This window comes from Neophocaena asiaeorientalis, unplaced genomic scaffold, assembly GCF_003031525.2.
Source record: "Neophocaena asiaeorientalis asiaeorientalis breed wild unplaced genomic scaffold, Neophocaena_asiaeorientalis_V1.1 scaffold1058, whole genome shotgun sequence".
Lineage (NCBI taxonomy): Eukaryota > Metazoa > Chordata > Mammalia > Artiodactyla > Phocoenidae > Neophocaena > Neophocaena asiaeorientalis.
In genome coordinates, this window is record NW_020175496.1 from 248,502 (window position 1) to 271,315 (window position 22,814).

At 38.8% G+C, this 22,814-nt stretch overlaps 1 protein-coding gene across 1 annotated transcript in view; it reads right to left on the minus strand.

Moving 5' to 3' along the window:
- The window catches only part of SCN10A (sodium voltage-gated channel alpha subunit 10), a 77,666-nt gene extending 58,053 nt beyond the window's left edge, over positions 1-19,613 (minus strand). The window contains exons 1-3 of the mRNA XM_024768938.1: positions 19,344-19,613; positions 17,638-17,765; positions 13,734-13,814 (exon numbers count right to left, since the gene is read on the minus strand). Coding sequence (XP_024624706.1) covers positions 13,734-13,814; positions 17,638-17,765; positions 19,344-19,613 — 479 coding nt within the window. The remainder of the gene's footprint in view (positions 1-13,733; positions 13,815-17,637; positions 17,766-19,343) is intronic.
- Positions 19,614-22,814: the final 3,201 nt, after the last annotated feature.

The window sequence follows — 22,814 nt, forward strand, 5'->3', positions numbered from 1 at the left end:
TAAACAACTAGGTGTCATGGAAGAAAAAAGCATCTGAGTTCACACACATTTTCTCAGGAGGATGGATCCTGTTAGAGGAAGCCATCTCAAAACAGCCACTCTGCTGGGCACTTTGTGGGTTTGGATTTGAAGAGATGGATCTGGAGCTTAGGTTGAGAGTAGGGTAGTGTTTCTCAAGTGTTCAGAATCCCTCCATCACCAACAGCAGCGGTTCTCAGACTCTAGCACGCATCTGACCCCCTGGAGAGCTTGTTCAAGCATCTGATTTCTGGGCTGCACGTCCAGAGTTTCTGACTCGGTAAGTCTGGGGTAGGGCCCAAGAATTTGCATTTCTCACAAGTTCCCAGCAAAGCCTAATGCTGATGGCCTGAGGAACTACACTTTTAGAACCACCGACCAAAGGGATTCAGATGCATGCATAAATCACACCTAATTTTGGATATATTACATTTTTAAAATTATAAAATTCTAAATGTAAACCCTGGTATGAAAAATGAAAAGACTTTTGATTAAATATGGCAGATTGAAGACATGTATTTACCTCCAACCTTTTGGAAATCCTTCTTAAATGATAGTAAAAAGAATTTTTTAAAAAGCATAAATTCACTAGGGCAATGATAATGGAGAACATAACAGCACTCTGGAAATTAGAGTGAAGACAGATGAGTGGTAACTGACAGAGCAGACCCTAGAAAGTTGAAACCTTAGCTGGAAGCAGGGAGTTCCCAGAAGCAAGCCAACCCACATGGCAGAGCTCCTTAGGACTTAGGGATGCTAAATACCTCTGAAAGTGGGGCCTGGGGAGACAGTGGCAAGAGGGGCTGAAAGGGCAGTTTGAAAATCTTTACAAGAAGCAGTTGGGCTTTCTAAATCCCCCTCCACACCAACCATTCAGGGAGGAACTGCCTCCTCTGATCTGGAAATAGACTGGATTGAACAAGAGGGAGAGAGTTGCATCCTGAAACAGGGGTATAAAGGAAAAATTTACATATGTACCAAAAGGCAGACAACCTTCCCACCCACCCACTTCTTCCCCTCAGTAAGTTCCTAGAAGCCTGTCAGTCAGGTTAACAGCTCAAGAAGTTGCTGCACTTTTAATATGGACAGCCAGCCAATGATCATCAGGAATCTGAAGGCTACTTCTAACACCAAAGACTAAAAGAACTAAACAGGAAAGAAAGAAAAAGAAAAAAAGACAATGCAGATAGAAGAAGAATCAGGAAAAAACCCTTATCATTAATATTTTTAGAGAGTTAAGAGATGAGAAGATACTGGATACATATAGAAGGCTATAACAAGAATATTCAAAGAACAAAAGAGAACTTTTGAAAACAAAAATATGATAGCAAAAGTAAAACATTAATAGAAGGGCTAGAAATAAAGTTGAGGAAATCTCACAGAAAGTGGAACAAAAAGAAATAAATAAGAGGTGATTAAAAATATGAAAATTAGAGAATTAGACTAATAGGTACAATGTCTGATTAACAGGAGATCTAGGGATTTCCCTGGTGGCCCAGTGGTTAAGACTCCACTCTCTCAATGCAGGGGGCGCAGGTTCGATATCTGGTCAGGGGACTAAGATACCACATGCCGTGCAGTGGCAAAAAAAAAATAGGAGATCTAGAAAGAAACAGAGAAGGAAATAGACAGGAGAAAATTACCAAAGAAATAATATAAGAAAATTTCCCTAAACTGAAGGATCAAAATATTCAGCCAAAATACCCATGAGTGTTCAGGAAAATGAATGAAAAAGGTTCATATCAAGGCACAACATCACAAAATTTGAGAACACTGTGCACAAAGAGAAGAGCCTAACTTTTTCTGAAGGAGTGAAAATCACAGGTCACATACAAAAGATTGAGAATCAAAATACCATCAGATTTCTTAATAGCAAAATTGGAGGTTATAAGACAGTGGAACAATGCCTTCAAAATTGTGAGGAAAATAATTTCTAATTTATAGCTGCTTCCCCAGCTAAACTGTTTAGATGAGGCTAGTATAAAGATATGCCAAGTCTCAGAAAATTTATTTCCCACTTACCCATCTAAGAAAGTTACCAGAGGATATGCTCCACCAAAACAAGGAAGTAAACAATAACGAGGAAGATATGGGATGCAGGGGAGTGACAAATGGAATCCAAAAGAGGATGGAGAAGGAAAAATCTCTGGAAAAGAGCTGTACATCAGGCCTAGGGAACATCTAGACCAGATTGAGGCAGGAGTTGAGGGACTCTAAGAAGGATTTCCCCAAGAAAAATGGAAACTGATGGATAATTTGATACGTTCAAGTAACTTTAAGCAATAATTAAACCTCTGGAGAAGAGTTTAGTGATAAAAATACAGAAATTACTGATAAATATACAGAAAACTGAGCAAATGAAGAAATTAAATCCTTATTAACTCTAGAGAAAGCAAAAACATTGTGCAAAAAGGAAATGTAACCAAAGTATACTGCATGATACAGCTGTGAATAGTATTTGCTTAGCAATACTATTATATAATCATATATGTAGTCAGACAATGTACATATTGTCTGATTATCTAACCAAAAATTATGATATAACTATATTGGGAAGAGGAGTGTGAGAGAAAATGAGTGTTTGTATGTGGACCTAATCCCCTTTTTTTTCCATAACAGAAAGCTAATAGATAATACCTAATGTGGAAAAATTTTTTAAAATAGTAGTATGAGTATATCTTTAGAGCTAGAGAGGTATCAGAAGAAAGCAGTAAACAAATGGTGAGAGTGGTTGCTTCTGGAAATATGGGATTAGGGGTGAGGAGATGAGAAACATGAAATTGCTGTTTTTGTTATAATCTTTATGGAGCTGTGTGACCTTTTAAACCATGGATCTGTATATCTTAAATAAAAGTAAAAATTAACTTTGAAAGTGCATAGCAGTAATGTTTCTTTCCTATCTGTGAGAGGAGAAATAGTGTTTGAAATCATTCACAAAGAAATCTATATCTGCCTGGGTAGCAACCTGAGCTGTCAGCTGCCATAGCTTGTCGGGTTTCCCCCCAATCTTTATGTTTTCTAAATTAGAAAATCTTACTCAGAATTATAGGTTGTTGGGAAGCTTTGACAGATATTTTGGCCTTTTAGGTCAAATGCAGATCCAGAAATTATGGAGAGAGTTCTCTCCAAAGGCTATTTTCAGTGTTTCACCAGAGGACAAGTGTCCCAGCTTAGTGCCACTGAAAGCTAGAAGGTTAAAGTTCTTGGCTTGGGAGACAGCAGCTGATGGAGTCACATCCTCTCTCTGGTGACATTTGGCTCACAAGGTATTTCTGCATGTTCAGTTGTAGCATTTGGATGTGATTTTTAATATGCAAAGACATATCTTAAGTGTTTTTCCTGATGAATGAAGAAAAGCATTGGTACTGGGAAAAGTCAAACTCTCAGCCACTGAGCCATTTGCACCACTGTTAAGTTTTAAGAAGTCATGATGTCTAATCATTTAAAAATTCTGATATTTAGACCCTGAAGTCAAAGATCCAGACTATTCAAAATCCTAAATGTACTCCTGAGACATGCCATGTGTATTCACAGAAATAGTCATTTTAAAAGATTTAATATCTTGCTGGAAAACACTGCAAACCTTTTCTTGCTTGCCAGCCAGAGCAATTCAGTGTAGAAAAGCATCCTGTACTCACTTGTTTCAGCCCTGTAGGCTGAAGAAACATATACTAAGTGGTCACAATCAGTTTGTAATCACAACTTCCATGATGTCCCTCAACAGCGAATCAGGGCTGGAAGTATGCTATGGACCCTCACTACTTTCACAAATAATGTACATACCACATTGGAAGCAACATCTTCCATTGGTATAGCGATGCCCTTCCTTGCTGACCATCTAGCTGGAGCTTCTTCGGTATCAATTCAGCTATCTTTTCTTTTCTTTTTTTTTTTTTTTTTTTTTTTTTTTACGCAGGCCTCTCACTGTTGTGGCCTCTCCCGTTGCGGAGCACAGGCTCCGGACGCGCAGGCTCAGCGGCCATGGCTCATGGGCCTAGCCGCTCCACGGCATGTGGTATCTTCCCGGACCGGGGCACGAACCCATGTCCCCTGCATCGGCAGGCAGACTCTCAACCACTGCGCCACCAGGGAAGCCCTATCTTTTCTTTTTAATTGTAGTAAAGTACATACAAAATTTACTACTTTACCCACTTTTAAGTATACAATTCAGTGGCAGTAAGCACATTCACAAAATTGTGCAACCATAACCACTATCCATCTCCAGAACTTTTTCATCATCCCAAACAGAAACTCTGTACTCATTAAACAACTACTCCCCATTCCTCCCTCCCCTGCTCCCTGGCAACCTCTGTTCTACTTTCTGTCTCCATAAATTTCCCTATTCTAGGTACCTCACATAAGTGGAATTATACAATATTAGTCCTTTTTGTGTCTGACTAACTTTACTTAGCATAATATTTTAAAGGTTCATACATGTTGTGGCATATATCAGAATCTCATTCATTTTTCAAGCTGAATATTCTGTTGTATGCACCTACCACATTTTGTTTATCCATTTATCTGTTGATGGACATTTATCTGTTGATGGGACATTTGGAAACAACCTTTTGACTACAGTGAATAATACTGCTATGAACATTAGTGTAGAAGCTAACATCCCTTTTTAACTCTGTTTCATAGTTTACAAACTAATCTTTAATTAAACCAGAAATCTCATCTTTTAAAATCAGCTTCATGATAAATAGGACAAAAAGTCATTCATCACTTCTCTCTCACATATATGGTGAAACTGTACTGACAACTGATTTATTCACAATTTCATTCAACTATAAAGTACGTCTGCTTGTTTACATACATAAGAGTCATTGATTTTTAAATGCCAGTCACATTATAAGAAATCCAATATTTCTGATGAAGGAATTCTATCGATTATTTCTCGCTTTTTTTCCAACTACAATATTTGCCATTGATTTTGAAGCTGGTTTCATATCTTACTGGCAAGGGTATAATTGTGCTTGTTTTTGCTATGAGGGCAAATGATGACTCTATAGTTTTCATGTCATTCAACTTTTAACATCAAATTTTGACAATTTTGTACTGGAAATCCTTATTTTATATTTGTACTAGAGACAGTCAGTTGGTTTAAAAGTGAGGTTGATAAACTTTATTAGAAAATAATATGGAAGTTTTGGTAGCTTTCTATTATTACTTGATAAAATGTTGAGATAATAACTTAGGTACTAGAACAAAAGGCTCATTGATCCAATAAAATTTAATTATCATTATTCATTGTCATGCTCCCTTTTTTATTTATTTTTTATCAGCTTTTGTGAGATTATCCACATCCATTGTCCACTTGTCTCATGACATACAGATTCAAGCTTTATGTCTGTGACAGAGTCCATTCATTACTTACAGGATTTATTTTTCTATTTTCATCACTATTGTTATATTTCTGCAAACCACTTTTGAAATGATGGTTCATTTTCTGAACTGTAATATTATGTAGTGGTAAAGATGAGAAATGCAAGTTTAACAAATGTAAATGTAATGTCATAGGACAATAAAATACATTAGTTAAGATAAAGTACCCATGATTAATTCCATGTTAACCAGTATGAACTGTCAGTCTTTGAAGTTCATACACTGCTCTAAAGAACAAGAAAAGTCAGAAATTCTATGTAAATTACAAATAATCTTACATTTCAGATTTTTAAATTATCTGTGCATAAAATGATTGCATTGCTTTTTCTTCTGAATCTGTCACACTTTTTAGAGGCTACTGAGAGACTTCTGGTAACCAGTAGAGATCCTTCTATTACTTATTGAGCAATGCTGCAGGGGATAGAGAGCTGAATTGCTCTGCAGAACAGAGTGAGAATTTGGAGTTCTCAGGAACAGGAGAGAAAGAAGACAGTGAGGCAGAGAGACACAAAAGCAACCCAAAGGGACAGTTTATGAGAGAATATTATAAGTCAGCCTCATTCACCAAGATAGGTCAAATGAAGTGCTGGCAAACTGAATCTAGCATTGATTAAGCTAGAACCATTAAAAGAGATTAGCAAATTTATTAATGTAAACTACTATATTAACAGATAAAAGACTATTTGATAATCTTAATAAATACAGAAATATTGATAGAAACCAACACTCATTCAAAATGAAACTCTTAAACCAGAAGTGAAAAGAAATTCCCAAAACTTGATAAGGAGTAATTATGAGAATCCCATAGTTATCATGATAATAGTGAAATACTACATGCATATTATTTAGAATCAAGAACAAAAGAAATATGCTCACTATTATAGCTTCAATTCAGCATTGTGATGAAAGCCCTGGCCAGTTCAATAAAACAGGAAAAATAAACCAGTGGTATAAGAATCATAAAGGAAGAAACAAGTTCATCATTATTTGCAGATGATATACTTGTTTAAGTACGAATTGCTAAAGAGTTCTGCAAGGTTGCTGAATGCAAAACCAATGTACAGAAATTTAATAACATTAATTTATTTTATCAATAAAAATAAATATTCAAAAGGGCAAGCAAAATTATATATAATGTACCTAGAGATAGGATATGTAAGAACTTTATAGAAGATGTCAAATGTTATGGAGGAATATAAAAGAAGGAATATATATATAAGGAGATACAATTATATATGTCATTGTGGCAGTTCTTCCTGTGGTAATAGATGAATTCAATGCATTTACAATCAAAGTTTCAACAGAGTTGTACGACAAGAACTTGAAAATCTGACCCTTAAATTGATATGGAAAAGTAAAGAAACAGGAAGAACCAAGATAATTTTAAAGAAGACAAATAAGGAGGGGTGCTATGATCAACCAGGTCAAATCTTATTATAAAGCTTTTAGATTGTATGGTGTTGACTCAGGAGTGACAAATAGCTTACTAGGAAAACAGACTTGAGTATGCATGGGAATCTGGTGCATGACAGAGGTAGTAGAAGGAATCACTAGAGAAATGATAATCTATTAAAATTGTTGTTGGAATAATCTTTATGGAAAAATATGAGAAGCCTATCACATATCATACACATACACTCAAAAGTCTGGGAGGATGAATTATCTAAATGTAGAAAGAAATATGACTTTTAGAAGGAAATACAGGAGAATATATTATGGAATGTTAGATAGCAGTAAAATATATATGAAATGGATACATACATACATAGTGTTTTTAAAAATTTTTTTCTTCCCTAGAAATTTTATAATTTTAGTTTGGTTTTTTTTTTTTCCATCTAAGAGTTCTCTAAAAGAGGTTTTAAAAATTATCAAGTGGAAAGGTCTCTTTTTTTTTCTAATTTTGTTATTATTTTCTCATTTTATTGTAGTGTGATCAGAGAATATTTTCTTTATTATTTTACTTTTTGGATCTTGTTAAGGTTTTGTTGTTTAATATCGGTCAATTTGTATAGTTATTTTTCAGGGGATATAGTTTGAAAGATATTAATTAGATCTATCTTATTCTGTTACTCCAGTTATCTGTATCTTTACATACTGTTTTATACATTTGATCTGTCATAGGGCTGAAAGAAATTAATTACACTTCCCTATCCCTACAATATTCTTGTCTATTTTTGTCTATTTTATTCTTGTCTTGTATATAATTTTTGGTTTATAAACATTGTTGCCACATTATTTGTTGCAAATATATACATTACTGTTTATGGATTATTTAGCATTACAAAGTGTCATTTTTGTCCTGTTTAATAATTTTTGGCCTAAATTCTACCTTCTCTGATGTTAAGATCATGCCTCCTGCTCTGTTTGCCTTTGCCTATATCTTTGCCCATTCTTTAATTTTGACCTTTCTGTATCACTTTGAGTGGTATATTTTTTAGTCAACGTAGAGTTCAATACTGCTTTGTTATATAACATGACTTTTTTTTAAAACAGATGAGTAAAATCCATTTATATTTATTGACATGATAGATTTATTTGATCTTTGTTTATATTACTTTGCGTTATGTTTTTTATTTATTTATTTTTGGCTTCATTGGGTCTTCATTGCTGCGTGCAGGCTTTCTCTAGTTGTGGCGAGTGGGAGCTACTCTTCGTTGCGGTGCGAGGGCTTCTCATTTTGGTGGCTTCTCTTGTTGCGGAGCACGGGCTCTAGGCGAGTGGGCTTCAGTAATTGTGGCTCACGGGTTCTAGAGCGCAGGCTCAGTAGTTGTGGCGCACAAGCTTATAGTTGCTCCGTGTCATGTGGGATCTTCCCAGATGAGGGTTCGAACCTGTGTCTCCTGCATTGGCAGGCATATTCTTAACCACTGTGCCACCAGGGAAGTCCTTGTGTTAGGTTTTTAATAGTTTTTAAAATATTTCATTGTCTGATATTTTTTATTTGCTTTACTTTTTTCTGTATGATTCTGAATTTAGAAGAGTTTCTATTTTAGTTCTGGTAGTTGCCTTAAAATATACATTTATAATCAAAACTATGTAATACATTGCCTTTACTATGCTATCTCTTTAAATAATATCTCTGATTTCCATTAATTCTCTTTCCTTTTCCCTCTGTTTTATCCATCATCTGACTGTATTAATAATATCTTTTTCCTGCTTACCTTTGTACTGTTAAATGTAATTATTCTTCATTCCTTGATGTATCAACTTTAAAGAATGCTCTTTAATTTCTTGCTACTATAGAAGTGACAATAAGTGAACATCCTCTGCTCCCATGTTCTTCCCTCTTTCTAGTCCCAGTTTTTGCTATTTGTACCATGTCAACATTTTCAGGGCCTCTGGAGTTTTAGGGGTAAAATGACTTGATCCTCATTTTTATCCCCCTCTGCAGGCACTGTCATTTAACAAGCCCTCGTCTGCTGAGTCATTTACCATCCTCCACCCACTTTCAGTCTTCTGAGATTGTTTTGACATCTTTTGTCCTCTGTGCTTTCCTTTCTACTTCTCTTTGTTCTTGTATATTTATACTGTTCTTATTCCCATGCTGTCATTTCATTGGCATTTTGAGAGGGTCGGGGTAAAACATATTCATGCTATTTTCCATATTTAACCAGAATCCCCAAATAACTCTTACTTTTGATAGAAAATGCTTTGCATTAGAAGTTTAAAAGGATAGAAATTTTACATGCTATATCATCTTAGTATATATATGTGTGTGTGTATGTATATATATATATATATATATATATATATATATATAGAGAGAGAGAGAGAGAGAGGTAATAAACTACAATTCTAACAGCAATTTATCTACATAGTTACTGTCTTCTGACATATTTTTCAGTATTTTGTATATAATGCAATGGCCATTTATTTTAAATTTATTTTGTTTTGAAGCTTTTCATTATGATATGTAACATACATAATAAAAATGCACATGAAACAAAAATTAGTTGTAAAATGAATGCTTGTGTATTAGTCAGCTTAGGCTGCCATAACAAAATACCACAGATTGAGTAGTTAAACAACAAATACTTACTTTCTCACAGTTGTAGGGGCTGGTGCCAGTGTGGTCAGGTTCTGGTGAGAGCCCTCTTCCTGGCTTGCTAATGGCTATTTCTGGCTGTGTCCTCACATGGTAGAGAGAGAGTTCTGGTGTCCACTCCTCTCTTATAAAGGTATCAGGTCTACTGGGTCACAGCTCTGCCCTTATGACCTTATTTAACCTTTATCACTTCCTTAAAGGCCCCTTCTCCTGTACAGTCACATGGGGGGCAATTAAGGCTTCAACACATGAACTTGGGGGGACACTATTCAGTCCAGAGCAGCTGTGTGACAACTAGTCATGTCACAAAATGGAACATTTTGAACACCCATAACATCCTGCCCTAGAGGTTACTACTATCCTAATTTTTGATATTTTTTTCTTGCCTTTTTAATTTATATTTTTACCTCCTGAGTATGCATTCCTAAACAAAATAGTTAAGTTTTGCTTGTTCCTGAATTTTCATATAAATGGAATTATATTTTTGTAATCTTTTGTGTCTGGCTTTTTTTGTTCAATATTATGTTCCTAAGACTTATTCTTGGTGCTGTGTGGAGGTATAGTTTATTCATATTCATTGCTATACATTATCCCCCTTTAAGAATATAACAGATATTTAATATACTCAAAAATGTATGGACATTTTGGTTGTTTCCAATTTTTGACTTTTACGTGGAATGTTCATGAACTTTTTGCAGCTGTATCCTGGTGCCCATAAGTACATATTTCTGTTGAGTGTATGTACCTAACAGTATAATTAAAAGATCACAGTGTATGTGTGTTTTCACCTTTATTTGATAATATTCACTGCTTTCCAAAGAGGTTGTACAAATTTACATCCCCACCAGCAAGATATGAGTTTCTGTTGCTCCATATCTTTCTCAATATTTGGTACTGTCACAATTTAGAATTTTCCTCATCTGATGAGGGTATAGTAATGTCTCAATGTGATTTTATTCACATCTCCTTGACTAAGAAAAAAGTTAAGAATATTTTCATATGTTTATTGGCTATTCGGATTTCTACTTTTATGAAATATCTATTTAATTTTTTGCTCATTTTCCAGTTGGTTGCTCTGACACATCTCTAATCGATTTGTAGGGGCTCATTATTCTGGATGTACACACTTTTGAGGTATATGTGTTGCAAATGTCTTCTACTCAGTAGGCTTATTTTTTCACTCTCATAAAGTTGTCTTCTGATGAACAGAAATTCTTAATTTTAACATCCTAAAATGTATCAGTGTTTTCCTCTGTGGTTAGTGCTTCTTATACCATATGTAATAAATCTTTCCCTAACCTGAGGTCATGAGACTTCTCTGTGGTTTTTGTTGTTTTAGTTTTTTTTGTTTTTTTTTTTCTGTATGTGGGCCTCTCACTGCTGTGGCCTCTCCCGTTGCGGAGCACAGTCTCCAGACGCGCAGGCTCAGCGGCCATGGCTCATGGGTCCAGCCGCTCTGCGATATGTGGGATCTTCCCGGACCGGGGCACAAACCCGTGTCCCCTGCATCGGCAGGCATACTCTCAACCACTGCACCACCAGGGACGCCCAGTTGTTGTTTTTTTTTTAAGCCTTCAAAAAGCTTGATGTCTTTGTCTTTCAGAAAGAAATTTAGATCTTAATCCACCTAGAACTGATTTTTGTGTTTGGTGTAAAATTGGATGTTCAATGTAATTTTTCTGTTGGGATTCCTAATTCTTCAGCATCATTTACTGAACACTGCCCTTTCCCTGCTGTTTTGCAGTGCCACTTTTGTCAGCAATTCAAGGTTTGTATGTGCATTGGCCTGTTTATGGGCCAACTATTCTGTTCCACTGGTCTGACTAATCTTATACCAATGGCATACTGCTTCAATCATTAGAGCTTATAGTAAATCTTTTTTTTTTTTAAACACCTTTATTGGGGTATAATTGCTTTACAATAGTGTGTTAGTTTCTGCTTTATAACAAAGTGAATCAGCTATACATATACATATGTTCCCATATGTCTTCCCTCTTGCGTCTCCCTCCCTCCCACTCTCCCTATCCCACCCCTCCAGGCTGTCACAAAGCACCGAGCTAATATCCTGTGCCTTGTGGCTGCTTCCCCCTAGCTATCTACCTTACTACGTTTGTTAGTGTGTATATGTCCATGACTCTCTCTCACCCTGTCAAAGCTCACCCTTCCTCCTCCCCATATCCTCAAGTCCGTTCTCCAGTAGGTCTGCGTCTTTATTCCTGTCTTACCCCTAGGTTCTTCATGACATTTTTTTTTCTTAAATTCCATATATATGTGTTAGCATACGGTATTTGTCTTTTTCTTTCTGACTTACTTCACTCTGAATGACAGACTCTAGGTCTATCCATCTCATTACAAATATAGAGCTTATAGTAAATCTTGATATCCAGTAGAGCACATTATTTTCTCCTACCTTGTTTTTCTGTCTCAAAAGTGTCTTGGCTATAATTGGCTCTTTGCATTTTCATATAAATCTTAGAGTCAGTTTGTCAAGTTATATTAAAAAAAAAAGCCTGTTGGGAGCTTCGCTGGTGGCGCAGTGGTTGAGAGTCCGCCTGCCCATGCAGGGGACACGGGTTCATGCCCCGGTCCGGGAAGATCCCACATGCCGTGGAGCGGCTGGGCCCGTGAGCCATGGCCGCTGAGCCTGCACGTACGGAGACTGTGCTCCGCAACGGGAGAGGCCACAGCAGTGAGAGGCCCGCGTACCACACACACACACAAAAAAAGCCTGTTGGGATTTTGATTGGAATCACGTTAGATCTATTAGTCATTCTGGGGAGCCTTACAATATTGTGACTTTGAATCTAAGAATACAATATATCTCTCCATTTTGGGGGTTTCTGTAATATTACTTAATATTTTTATAATTTTCTTTTTAGGGATTTTACTCATACTTTGATAGTCTTATCTCTAGAAACTTGATATTTTTAACTGCCAGTGTAAATGGTATTCTTAAAAACTATTTTATTTTCTGTTTGTTGCTAGTATATATATACAATTGATTTATGTATATTAATTTGTACCTAGCTACTTTTCTATACTCTCTTATTAATTCTAATAGTTTACCTCTAGATTACATTGGCTATTTTATGTACATAATTATATTATCCATAAATCATGGCATCTTTGGTACTTCTTATTTTTTTCTTTGAATTTTATTTTTTTATACAGCAGGTTCTTATTAGTTATCTATTTTATACATATTTCTTTTCTTATTCTTATACCTTTTACTTCTCTTCCTTGCTTTACTACACTGGCTAGGATCTCCTTTACAAAGCTGAATACAACTAATGTAACAGAGATCTTTGCTTTTTTTCCTTCTGATGTCAAAGAGAAAGCTTGCTGTGTTTCACAATTAAGTATGATGTTTACTCCTTTCTTTAAAGTGGTTACCCTTTATCAGAGTACAGCAGTTCCCTTCTACTTCTACTTTTCTAAGAGTTTTTAATCATAAATAGATATCAAACTTTATCAAATGAATTTTCAGCATCAATTAATATGACCACTTTATTTTTCTTCTTTATTAATAGAAATAGAACATATTTTCTATTGTGGCATGTATTAATTTACAGTCAGCGAAAGATAAAAATTACAAAGTTGGAAAAAGAGAAAGCTCTACAAAGCTCCTGTTATTATACCAAAAATATGCCCTGCTTGAGCTGAGCCGGGGGCAACCGTCCCAGATGGTTTGGTGAAGAATGTTTTTGGAAAGGCCTCACAGTCTGAAACTACAGAGATTCTATCATTAACCCAGGGAGATAGAATAATCTCAGGAATTTTATGGTCACTTTGAGGTATACAAGCCAACAGCTTCATTCATGGGTTATTTTCTGAATATGTTCAAGAACTATTTGTTCTTGGTTCTGCATCTCTTTCTCTTTCTGAGTAGGACTTCCCTCAACTGCATTAAGGTGTGCACCTAACAGGTGGGGGGGGGGAGGCAGGGGGTTCATCTGCCCTGGCCACCCCAGACCAATGAAATCAGACCCTCTGGGGCTGGGACCCAGGCATTAATATTTTTTAAATCTCCCCAGGGGATTCCAATGGGCAGCCAAGGTTGAGAACCACTCATCTATAGCTCTTTGAAGCTGAATATCATATGTGTGTTTATGAAACAAAGTCCACAGAGAAGATATCTAAGCATTGCAAAGTCAGATAGGCAATAGGATTCCACATTACCCAAATGAGACCCAGCAGGATGAAAAAGAGAAAAAAGTCACCCAGTGAAGGAACAGAAGGAGAGGACAGAAAGGAAAGGCACAAGAATGACAGCAAATCTACTCACTCCATTCTCTCTGGAAGTTCGGTTTGGGTCATGCCCACACAATTGGCCAAAATAGTGATGGTTATAAATAAACTGAACCACCTGAGAGGCCTGTGTTAAGGAAAAGCTGAGAATCACCATGTTTTCCTGAGGTCACTTCTGATCGCCTTGATGCTGAATTGATTAAATCCATAACTCTTTAGCTAGGATGAACTTTATGTTCTTGTCACATAATAACAGCTGACACTGAGTGCCTACCCTCAGCTGAATACTTCGTCCACATTATTTCTAATACAACTAACCTACAGGTGGATATTATTACCTACACTTTGGAGCTAAGCAAACAGGCTGACAAAGCTTAAATATTTTTCCAAGGTCATATAGCTAGTCAACCATGGCGCTGAGATGTGGACTCAGATTGTCTGAAAATAGAACCCTGAGCAAGATGAAAATAAACAGAATCCCTTTTCCAAAATGTCCTTCTGCCCTGACACCTGTATTTTACTATACAATATGGCCTGAAATTTCATCCTGCAAATGTCTCTTTTTTCCTAAAAGACAAGGAGAATGCAGTAGCGCCTCCCTTATCCATGGTTTCATTTTCTGCAGTTTCAGTTACCTGTGGTCAATGGTGGTCTGAAAATAAGCTTTAAATTATCCACCATTCTGAGTTAATGTGATGACATTTCAGCCTTCCCACTCCCTCCCACAGGGGATCCCCAACCATCAACATTGTTTGCTTCTGCACCCAACCATCGACGTCATCATGGCTCCATGATCTGGGGTCACCCAAAGCACATGCTCCTCCCTCTGACTTATCATCAGGAGGTCAACAGTAGCCTAATGTCCTGTCACAATGGCTACATCATTCGCCTCTTCATCTCATCACGTGGGCATTTTATCATGTCACATCATCACAAGAAGAAGAAGAGTGAATACAGTACAATAAAGAGAGAGACCAGGGCTTCCCTGGTGGCGCAGTGGTTAAGAGTCTGCCTGCCGATGCAGGGGACATGGCTTCATGTCCCGGTCCGGGAAGATCCCACATGCCGCGGAGCCTTTAGTTTAGGCCCGTGAGCCATGGCCGCTGAGCCTGCGCATCCGGAGCCTGTGCTCCGCAACGGGAGAGGCCACATTCACCTAACTTTCATTACAGTATTTTGTTATAATTGTTCTATTTTTTTATTGTTGTTGTTAATCTCATACCTAATTTAATCTCTTGCTTAATTTATAAATCAAATTTTTTCATAGCTAGTTATGTATAGGGAAAAACATATAGGGTTCAGTACTGTCTGGTGTCAGGCATCCACTGGGGGTCTTGTAATGTATCTCCCATGGATAAGGGGGGACTTCTATACTCCTAGGAAGTTAGAGATAAGGGGAGGGCTACATGCTTTCATGGCAATCAGGTTCGTCAGATTGTTTTTCCAATTTAGCTGAGATCAGGCACACTGAGGAAATGGACCTCTGGTTAGGAATGGAGGCAGGCACAGGGGAGTAAAATGCCGGCTCAAGGAGAAGATTCCAAACAGGATTAGGCTGTTGAGGAGAACTCTGAATAGCAAGAGGGGAGAATCTTAAAGGAGAGGTTGGGGGCAGATGCATTACAAGAAGGGGATAGAGACACTGAAAAGTAAGGTGAGTAGAAGAGGGTAAATAGATGGGGCAGAAATGTTGGTGGCGAAGTCCAAAGATAGATTTCCCCCATTGGACATTTTTCTGAATTCCTAACAATTACTTCCTAAAGAAAATGCCTGAAGATATAAGCTTGACCTACAGAGTGAACCACTCATCTTTCATAATTTCAATTTGAGCAGAAGTATCTAAATCTATTTTAGTTTTCTTTAATGTGCCCTGTTTTACAGTTACTTAGGAACCCATCTATTTTGAAAAGGGAAATTCTACTAATTAAACCACATTTTCCTGTTGACTTGCAATTAAATTAAGAAATGTGTTCAGGTTGGGGGGAAATGTTAACCCAAGGATTAAATTAAAATCATATCTCCAACTCCACAAACCTTTAAAGAATTATGATATATTCTGATAATATTACTTGTGAAAACATTCAGAGCAAATTTGATTAGAATTATAATTTTGGTGAAATATTAATAATAGGAGATTGAGAATTCCATACCTTGAATAATATGTGGGGCACTGGAGCTACAAAGTTCATGAGATTTAAATATATAAATTCAGACTTTTGTGAGAAGGAGACCCTTAACAGCTTTTCTGTCCAGCTGTGACTCCACCCAGCAATTATTTATTCATCAAATCTCAAGATAAAAGGAATATTTACTGGTTACTTGGTTCTTTAAAGGGGCTTTATTTCTAATTAGTTGTTTCTTACTTAACTAGATATAATTCAACCAGGATGGATGAAAAGGAGTTTGTATATTTGCTGTTTTTCTTTATTTGTAATTTTTATGTAATTGTATATTTTAAAAAAAAACTATGTAGAGATGACATACTTAGAGAAAAAATTACCCTAATTCATTTCCATTAACTGCCTACTTCCTTATTGCTGCTACTGCCCTAAGCAGGACGCAGGCTGGACCTTTTAACTAGCTGTGTGACCTTGGGCAATTAATTTCATGCCTCTGAGTAACAGTAACATGTAAGATGGAGGTGCTAATCCCTTCTTCAAGGGTTTCTGTACCTATGACAGTGTTGATGCTTAGGAGGTATTTAGCAAATAGGAGCCTTTTTTTTTTTTTTTGCAGTACGTGGGCCTCTCACTATTGTGGCCTCTCCCATTGTGGAGCACAGGCTCCGGACGCGCAGGCTCAGTGGCCATGGCCCACGGGGCCAGCCACTCCGCGGCATGTGGGATCTTCCCGGACCGGGGCACGAACCCGTGTTCCCTGCATTGGCAGGTGGACTCTCAACCGCTGCGCCACCAGGGAAGCCCCTATTATTATTATTAAATACTCTTCTACAGCATTAGGAAAGCCAAGATTGAATGATTCCCACTGGTTGGCCATAAAGGTAAAACATGTAAAGGGAAAATGTAATGTAGTGAGCTACCAGGTCACTAAGTGCTGTCCAGCAATCCAACAATCTACCCCAGAGTGCAAGGCGAGAGCCCTTTTACTAGACACCCGCTAAGAGGCTGGCTACCATCTGACAGGCAGCCGAGGCAAGGCTGGTCTTGCAAATCAACCTCCGAGAAACCAAGGCTGAATTTGTTATTAGGAACTTCCAATTTGGACAGTCGCTAGGGAAGATCCTTGGAAACCAAGCCAAAGTCTCTTGTTTGTCCTAGTTTGGCTTGTCTTGAAAAAAAAAAAAAAAAGAAGAAGAGAAAAGTTCGAGGCAGCTTCTGAAGCATTACTACGTTCCTCAATGGCATGAACCTCAGACTACTGACATTTTTAACCTGCCAGCAGTTTGGGGGTAACGTGCTGTAGGCAGTACCCCATGACCAGTGGGGTCCCATTTAGACAATCTTCGCTCTGCCCGTTGCAGTCTGTTCTCTTTGCCTTCTCAAGAGTTGATTTTTTGCCAAATAAGCAATCACTCTCCAGCATGGCTAGGACACAGAATATCAACCCACACCTATCATATCTGCCCAAAGAAGCCTAGGGACCCTCTTACTGGTTATTATGTTGTGGGAAGAACAGGCCACATATGATGAGAATGTACCTGGGTGTATCAGCAATCTCCCCTTTTCAACTTGTGCATCCACACATGTGTCCAGACTGGTCTAGTTGAATCCCAGACCAGGTGTGGGTTGCACGAACACCTCCTCTGTCTTGGGACTGCTTTTGGGTGTTGAACACACTAAAAACACAAACTTTTTTTTTCAATTTGATGATCTCATTGTTTTAGGATTCAGTTGGAGGAAGGCTCTATTGTTAACCCCCAAAGAAGGTATGTGACACAGTGGGCACCGCTTGATTCTAATATGTGGAAGGAGCAACTGTGCAAAGGATATGAGTGGACAGACACTTTGATAGCTGTTCTTCTGATCAGGTTGAAAGGACTGAATAACCACAGGGCCCGAGTGGCACTAAACCGGGAAATGGTCCTCCCTTTGTTCAGCACCATAAATGTCTAAAACAAAACACAACATAAAGCTGATTCACTTTGTGTACAGCAGAAACTAACACAACATTGTAAAGCAATTATAATCCAATAAAGATGTAAAAAAAAAAAAAAACCACAAGAGGGTGGATCTCCAGTGAGAAACATGCATCCTCCTCCAGCCATGGGTTTGAGCATAAGTGAGATCATCTCAGGCTCAGGAGCAAGTAGGGCTCTGGGAACCACGGGTCAATGAGAGGCAAGTGGAGGGGCAGAGAGTAAGGGAGGATCAGGGGCTAAAAGCCATATCCTCACCCTTCTAGCAAGACCCCAGGCCCCGCGGTTGACTGTGCATCAAGATGGGCCTCTGAGATTGCCCAGTGAACAGGCAGCTGACCCAGGGTTGGTGAGATGCATCATGCCCAGGGAGAGGATTCTGGCAGCAGGGGGGTGAAGTTCTGGTTGCATTTAATTCCTCTTCTGATTAGTGGATCATCCCTGGTCTGTGATGGTCCTTCTGTTCTCCACCTCCTAGGTCTCCCCTTTTAAACCCTCTACTGGTTCCCTCCTCTGAGCATTTTGGGGGATAACAGCTCTTGGCAGGTGAGAGGAGAAAGTCATTTCAGTGCCTTTTTTATTTTCTCTACAAACCATATTTGAGATGGCTGATTCCTGCCCCTCCCAACCCCCAAACATGCACACACCACTTTTTCAGCTGTATAGAACATCCAAGATAAAATACAAACAGGGTAATTGTCATGAAACTGTTTAAACTGGTGGTTCTCAAACTTTGAGTTTAGGACCCTTTTGTACTCTTGAAAATTACTGAGGACCTTAATGATCTCTTGTTAATGTTTATACCTTTTTGCTTATACCATGTGTGTGTATGTATATATATGTGTGTATATATGCGTGCATATATATGTTTGTACATTTGTGTGTGTGTGTGTATATATATATATATATATATATATATATAATATTAGAAATTTAAAAAGATAGGACCTTTTAAAACACAGGAGTATACAAGCATACATTCCAGTAGCTGTTAGACAGATGTGATCCTCCATCAATAGCCTCTATGTTAACTATTGTATGTTCACAAAAGAATGTGAGTAAAAAAGACAAATGACATCTAAGTATTACTAAGAAATAGTTTTGAACTCCTGAACCCACTAAAAGGGTTTTGGGAACCCCAGGGGTTTTGAGATCATACTTTGAGGACCACTGGTTTAAATCATCCTGATTTCGGTTCCCCTTCCCTATTCTACCCTCCCCCCAGCCTCAAGATCTCTGCTCCCCACTTGCATAGAAAGCCGACACCTCTGGAGATCTGAGGCCAGAACTCATCCAAGGGAACAGCCAACTTCCTCTGAAAACTCCACAGCAGTTGTCACTGCTTTTGAGGATTTGGATTTAATTAACCTCCACTGTGAACACCATAGAGATTCAAAGAGAGTATTGAGGAGGTGAATTAGATATATTTTTCACTAACTGAGTCCAGCTGACAGCCACATCACCCACGGTGCGGGAGGAACCCTGGGCTGGGTGGGACAGAGGTTTCCTCTCCCAGAGCTGAGAATGGCCATTCCGGCCAGTAGCCCTTACCCGGTGTGTGCTGTAGAAGGGGTCCAGATCCTCCAGTGGCTCCCCGACCAGCTCTGCTGGGAGCTCACCATAGAACTTGGGCAGCTGGTTACATGCTTTCAAGTCAAGCTGGGGCCGAGTCTTCTCTTCCTGGTCCTTCTGTTTCTTGGACTTCTCTTTGGCTTTCTTTGCCTCCTGCTTAGCAGCAATTCGTTTTTCAATCTCCACCAGAGACTCTGGGGTGAATCGATGGAAGTTGGTAGTTTCCAGAGACCCAGAGGGGAATTCCATCTTCTCATTCTTCTTCAGGAAGAAGAGGACATAACCACAGAGAGGTAACAGCCTGCCCACTGGCTCTCTCCCTCCCACCTTGCTTGCTAGAACTCTTCCCCCCCAACCCCCCACCTCTTCAGTTCCTTTCTTAACTCACACCGAGCTCCCCCAGGACCCCACAGCCCTGCAGCATTCTCGAGGGAGGCTGGTCAGTTCATCTTACTCCACGTACCTCAGGGTGATATCTATGCTGTCCATGAGCTTCTAGTCTTTGTTCCTTCATTATTTTTGTACCCCCTGCCCCCCACCAGATCCAGCCATACTGCCCTCTCTCCTCATTTCTATGACCACTGAGTAGCAGGCACTCTCCTGCATTCATCAAAGACGTTGGTACATGATCTACTTTATCTTGGGTCTCCTCCTACTTTCTGATCACAACCTTTTTTTATTGACATTTTCAATGCTTCTCCCCCTCTCTGAACTCCATTTGGACTCCCCAGGCTGCTTTCTCTTTGTCCATGGCTGAACACTTCTTTCCATATCCAGATCAGATCCTGTGGTCCACCATTTTGACCACTCCCTTGTCCTCCTAAATACCCAGCCTAGGTCCGTCTAAATGAGTCTAACTCAGGTTTCTCTGAATCTGTACTGTTGAGGGGTGATGAGGAACAACAATGCCACTTAGGAATCATATGGTTTCGCTAGGCAGCAGTTTCTTCTAGTCTGATATTTCAAATACTGTTTGTCTTTCCTGACTGCTATTCCCCATTTCCCCTTCCAGTAAGACAATGACCACATTGCCTACCTCACGAAGAAAACACAGTTCCTTCAACTTCATGCCCCCAAACCTCCAACTTACCTGCAATCTACACCCTTCTATCTTCCCTCCTCCTGTTTTAACAGGGAGGACATCACTCCTCATTCTGGCTAAGGCCAATCTTTTCCTTCTGTTTTGGATCTTATCCCCTCACTACCTCATTTCTCTTTCCTGACTTGTCTGCTGGTTCCCTCCTATCAGCCTTTAGAGATGCTCAAGTCTCCTTCAACTTTAAAAATTTTTACTTAGTACATAGCCCATTCAGTTCTTCCCTCTTCTCTCCTCCCATTCTCTGCTGAGTTTCATAAAGGACTCATTTCCACTCACTGTCTCTGGTCATTCTTCAGTTTTAGCAGCTTAACATGTGTCCACTACCTCACTAAAATGCCTCCTTGCAAGAGCAGCAGAGACCTTCTTCTGCCTAAATTCAGGGAGAATTCAGTTCTTATCTTGATGGGGTTATTGGTTATTTTGACTACTTCCTCCTTCTTGAAACACAGTCTCTCCTCAACTGCTCTGACACACTCAATCTCCTTTTCCTCACTTTCTCCCATATGTGACTATGACTCTAGGGGCTCTAAATTATGCTTTTTAAAATTCTGCATAATGATAATAATAATAATAACATCGATAGCACTGATAATAACATTTACAGAGATTCACTATATTCCAGATTCTGGATTAAGCAATTTGCATGCATTAACATATTAACCATCACTGTACCCTATGAGGTATTATCTCTAATATATAAATGAGAAACTAGAGTGGCAAAATTAACTTCCCCAAGATCACATAGCTAATAAGTGGCAGGACAGGTACTCTCAATCCCAGGTCTGTCTGACACCACCTCCTGAGAGCATCTCATCCATACTCATGGCTTCAGTTCTCATGTATATGCAGATGACTCCTGAGTCTTTATCTCCAGCTCTTATTATGCCCATGGGGATCAGACCCAAATTTGGCATCTCCACTTGAATGTCTACTGGGTACCTCAAACTCAACATGTCCCGAACTGTACTTATTACCATCTCTCCACCCCTTTCTAGTACCTGCCTCTCCTCTAAGACTCTCTCCCTCTGTGAATGGCCCCCAATAGCCTATTTCTGTGCTTGTCCATAACCTAGCTATCATCATGATGTCCTTTCTATTTCATTCCCACATCCAATAAGACATCCAGTGCTGTTGATTCCATCTCCTTAGTATCTTCTCTCCATGTCTCTTTAGCTTCTCCATCATACTGGTCGTTAAATCACTGTCATCCAATGACCGCCTATGTATATTTGCTTCCCCTTTAGTCCTTTGACTAAAGATCAAATGATCTTTCTAAAATGCAAATCTGGTTATATTATATTCTTATTTAAAATCATTCTAAAGCTCCCCACAGCCCTCAAGATAACCCAAACTGTGTGCTTACCTCTCCAGCACTGTTTACCAGGCATACCATTTTTATTAGTTTCTCCTTGAGTCTGACCCATTCTTTTTCATTTTAAGACCTTTCCATGTTCTATTTCCTTTGCCTGAAATTACTCCCCCACCTTGCTTTGCCTGATTAATCCCCTCTCATTCTTTTACTGTTGGTTTTCAGATAACTCCTCCATTTCTGACCCCATATGAAGTCTCTGTTAGGCTTCCCATTTTGTGCTGCTGTAACTCACTGTGTTTTCTCTATAAACCTCTGATTTGTAATTGCTATTTGCTTTTCTACTTCTCTCACTAAATTGTAAGCTCAGTGAGGGAACACATTTATCCTGTTCAGCACTGATTCTCCAGGCCATCGCACAGTGTCTGGCATTTAGTAAATACTCAGCAGATATTTATTAAATGAATAGTGGTTTTGAGTTTTCGGAAAAAGGGAAGAGAAACCACTGGTACTTGGATTGTGAGACCAGGGTGGGCAGAAACTGACCATATTCCAAGTTACTGGGGGGAAAATGTGGTTTCTGTTCACTAACAACTTAAGGCTGGTGTTCCTAAAATCCACCCTGATTTGGATAAAATTTATTCTTCAAGGTGGAAGAAGAACAGTGAGGGCTGAAACCTGGAGGTCTATGGGGGTGAAGAGGTGTTGAACATTACAGAGATGCTATAGCCAGAAAGAAGAAGAACAAAATCTGTCAGTGTCATAGAAGAGCAGGAAGAGAAGCTTTAAGAACTGCTGAGCCTTATTCTAGGGGTGGGAATGGTTTTAGTCATGGGGATTCAGGGGGAGCATGAGTAAGTACCATGGGGTGGAAAGGATGTGACTATATCGCTTGATTTGTTGAAAGAGAGTGGTTGGGTATGGGTGTAACTACAAACATGATTAAACTAGTTATGAGGGCTATCCAAAAGGTAGAACCATGATAATAAGCTGCTTCAGGTTCTGCTTCCATGACTTGGATGCCTGGTGGAACAGCAAGCAT